Source organism: Grammomys surdaster, unplaced genomic scaffold (genome assembly GCF_004785775.1).
Source record: "Grammomys surdaster isolate TR1022 unplaced genomic scaffold, NIH_TR_1.0 127, whole genome shotgun sequence".
In the NCBI taxonomy this organism is placed as follows: Eukaryota; Metazoa; Chordata; class Mammalia; order Rodentia; family Muridae; genus Grammomys; species Grammomys surdaster.
The window spans coordinates 6,207,259-6,210,636 of NW_021604585.1; the positions used below are offsets into that span (position 1 = coordinate 6,207,259).

Consider the following 3,378-nt stretch of genomic DNA (forward strand, 5'->3'; position numbering starts at 1 on the left):
AATCTGAAACATCACCCATTCCCTCCTAATGCCTCCAGGGAGGACTTCCTGATCTAGCCACAACAGATGGCCACCATTTTGGCTTTAAAGATCCCTATGATACCCAGCTTCCTCCTAGTCCTACCCCTGCTCCTGGGAGCTCACAGGTGGGCAGTGGGCGGTTTGCTTGGGGCTCTTCTGCAGATGTCACTAGGGAAGACAGACAAAGCTCACCAGGTCCACTGTCATTCCACTGTGGCTTTAGCATTCTGGGTCCTCTTCTATCAGTTTCACTCTCTCCCATGTCACCATCAAGGTTCCGATAACGCCTTCTCCCTCACAGAGACTCAGGCCCGCACACCTATGGTTTGAAATATTCTTTATTTTGTAAACATTTGTTTTAAAATAGATGAACCCTGCTCACAATTCATATAATGGACCCAAGACACAGTACACAAAGGTCACCCATCACAGGGAGATAGTGGGACGCAGGTGGTGTACCAGGGTGAGGTGATCTCAGGTAACGGGGCAGACAGGCCAGGAAAGCCTGCTGAACAGTCAAGGCCAATGACACAACCCAAGCCACCTCCCAGACTGGCAGTTAGGGTGAGGCACACTCCGGAAGAGAGCGAGCACAGGTGCTCCTCATATCCTAGCTTTCTTCTGTTGCCGTCTTCAGAGCTGTGACCATGGTACAGACTCCACAAAATCATAGCCCCAGATTCCCTCCCAGAATCCTCAAGGTAGTAAAGATCAAGTCCTTTTTTGAGGGGCTAGGACAAGAAGACAGTGACACTTGTGACAGGTTAGGGCCTGTGCCCTGTAGAAGCTCTCCTCAGGTCCCTCCCTGGAGGCAGGCAGGCTCACTGTTTTGTCAGTCTACCTAGGACTTGGTACTACCGAGGAGAAGGTCCCCAAGGAAGCCACCTCAGCCAGTCATGGTCCAGTCTTCGAGCCAACACTCTGTTTCTCTTTAGTGAACAATGGACTGCTCTCCTCATTTTCCTTTTCCCTCCACCAGAAATCCTGAGCTGTTCTCTCCTGCCACCAGCTTCCTGGTTTGCTAAGTCAGGGAGACATTCCTTGTGATTTCACCCCCATCTCCCTTTTTAGAGGACTAAAGAGGTGTGGGGCTTTCTGTCATCACAGCGTGCCCTGGATTTGAAAGGACCTTGGTCAGTGAACGCTCAGGCAGTGCCCAATGCTTCCTCTGCTTCGGCTCCAGCCCCAGCCTTGAAGTGCATCCTGGGACTATTCTCTTACCTGAGCTCCTCCCACCTTGGGAATGTAAGGATGAACCCTACCAGGGTTGGGTTTTTGTTTTGTTTTTGTTTTTTTTAGGGGCCTCCTTCAAGCTACTCTTGGACCACAGGGTTAAAGAAACTTCCTGAGCATAGAACTCTGGAGGAGGGTGTCTCTGTCCCTCCCTTGGTAGCCACACAGCAATTGGCAAAGCTACAAGCAGACTTAGAATAAGGGAACAAGGGGAGGGAGTCCTGGAAGGCAGAACAGCACCAAGTTATTTCCATCCATACGTGGCCTTCTCTTCCCATGTTTTAAGGCCTGTTGTCCAGACTCTGGGGGAAAACTTCAACTTCCAAAGGCTGGGTTCAGTGAAAGTTGAGTGACTGATGACATCACTTGTCACCTCTGCCGGGGAGTCTGGGTAAATGTTCTCACACAGGACGCACTGCAGTCGCCATAGCACTCACTGTTCTATGAAGCGCCCAAAGCTCTTGCTCTAACCCTGGTTCTAGGAGCCAACCCTTCACACCTGCTCTTGCCTCTTTCTCGATTCACAGCTGACTGTACAGTATCTGACCCCGGGGGCTCCCCTTGCCCTTTGGTGTCCTCAGGCCTGGATCCCCATCTTTAAATTCATGCATCCAGGTGAAGAGACTGTGTACTCACTGCATGGGAGGTAGAGAACAGAGGTGACTTAATCCCTGCCACCCCATCTTTTTTGCTTTTTCTTCTCTGCTGTGCCCACCTCTGGACTCAGTTCCTCACAGAGGCACATAGGGAGCCAGACAAGGCCAAAACTCCAGCAGAAGGCAAAGGCAGAAGAGGCCAGTTCATGCTTGAGGACCACCTAGTGTTTCCTTCCTACCTCAGTGTTCTACCTTCACAGACCATTGGGGAGGCAGCCCATGGCACAAGGAGGGGCAGTGGGGAGGGGAGGAGGAAGAAGCACCCTTAGCCTTCAGCCCACCCTACAGCAGGGTGAGCCATCCTCCCTGGGGCAGAGCCTGGGTCCATTCCCTTAGGCAGAATCAGGAAGGAAAGAAGAAAGGAACTGCATTAGCAGCACTCAGCAGGACACACAGGCAAGGGAGGAGAGACTAGAAGACAGGGATGCAAAATACAAGGGAAGGAAGGGAGTGGAGAAAGAGAAGAAAAAAGAGAAAAAGCAAAGAGTCCACTAGATGCACTAAAGGGGTCTCTAAGTGGTCTTGACTCCAGCCCTGACCGTTGTCCCATGAGCCTGGGCTGGTGAGACGGTCAGCAGCACATTCTGGGGTCACAGCTGGCCTGCGGCTGGGAGACAGGCTGAAAGGTTACCTCTCCAGGATAGAGGGGCTAGGGGCAGAGGCTGCTCAGAGACCACAGCAGAGCTGCTCACAGGGCCAGGCAGGGAAGTAGCAGCTACTGGTTTTCAACAGGATTGTCAAATGAAAGGACAGTGGTGCTCAAAGCCCAGACTCCCTGCCTCCACGGGCCTCCTGAGGGAAGGGGAATTGGGGGGCGGGGCGAGATTCCACACAGGACCCTCAGCACCAGCAGGTCTTTGAAGAGTTTGCTGGGCCCTCAGGTTTGCTGTCGTCTTCCTCCAGTTCTGCCAATGCGAGCTCATTGCTGGCACATGTTCTGAGACCATCCAGCTCTTTCCTGTGGGCCTGCAGCACCAGCTCCGTCAGACGAGTGAAGGACTGGGAAGCCAAGGAACACAAGTTAGGTCAGCATATCCATCTCTGCTTCCAGTGACCCTGCAAGTGCCCCGTGGGAGGGGTCGCCTACTGTATCTTGGCTCCTGTCTGCCGCTTCTTCTCACCATCCCACCAGACACAGAGGAGAAGTCCCGGTGTTCTCACCTCTTTAATGTTAAGGTTGGTGCAGGCGCTTGTTTCGTAGAAGTCCATGCCATACTCCTTAGCCAGCTGCAAGACAAGGGCATTTCTGAAAGACAGTCAGTGAGGGAGGGGAGGCCCGTGCCCTCTGCTGTGTGCTTCTGCCAGTGCACGCCCAGCCAGGCTGCATTGAGGTAATGACTGGATGCCTCACTTCTCAGGAAACTGCAGGTTTTTTAGGACATAGGCCAGCAGAGAATAGGACAAGACGTCCCACCAATACACCCATTTCATCCAAGTCTGCACACACACGCACACACACACACACACA

At 52.8% G+C, this 3,378-nt stretch overlaps 1 protein-coding gene across 2 annotated transcripts in view; it reads right to left on the reverse strand.

Moving 5' to 3' along the window:
- Positions 1-341: 341 nt before the first annotated feature.
- Positions 342-3,378, reverse strand: part of Rab15 (RAB15, member RAS oncogene family) — a 24,246-nt gene continuing 21,209 nt past the window's right edge. Inside the window, exons 6-7 of one of the 2 annotated variants that reach the window (XM_028788732.1) lie at positions 3,072-3,137; positions 342-2,909 (exon numbers count right to left, since the gene is read on the reverse strand). In XM_028788732.1, the coding sequence (XP_028644565.1) occupies positions 2,751-2,909; positions 3,072-3,137 (225 nt within the window). In that variant the 3' untranslated portion in view covers positions 342-2,750. The remainder of the gene's footprint in view (positions 2,910-3,071; positions 3,138-3,378) is intronic. The other variant, XM_028788742.1, reaches the window with a different exon arrangement.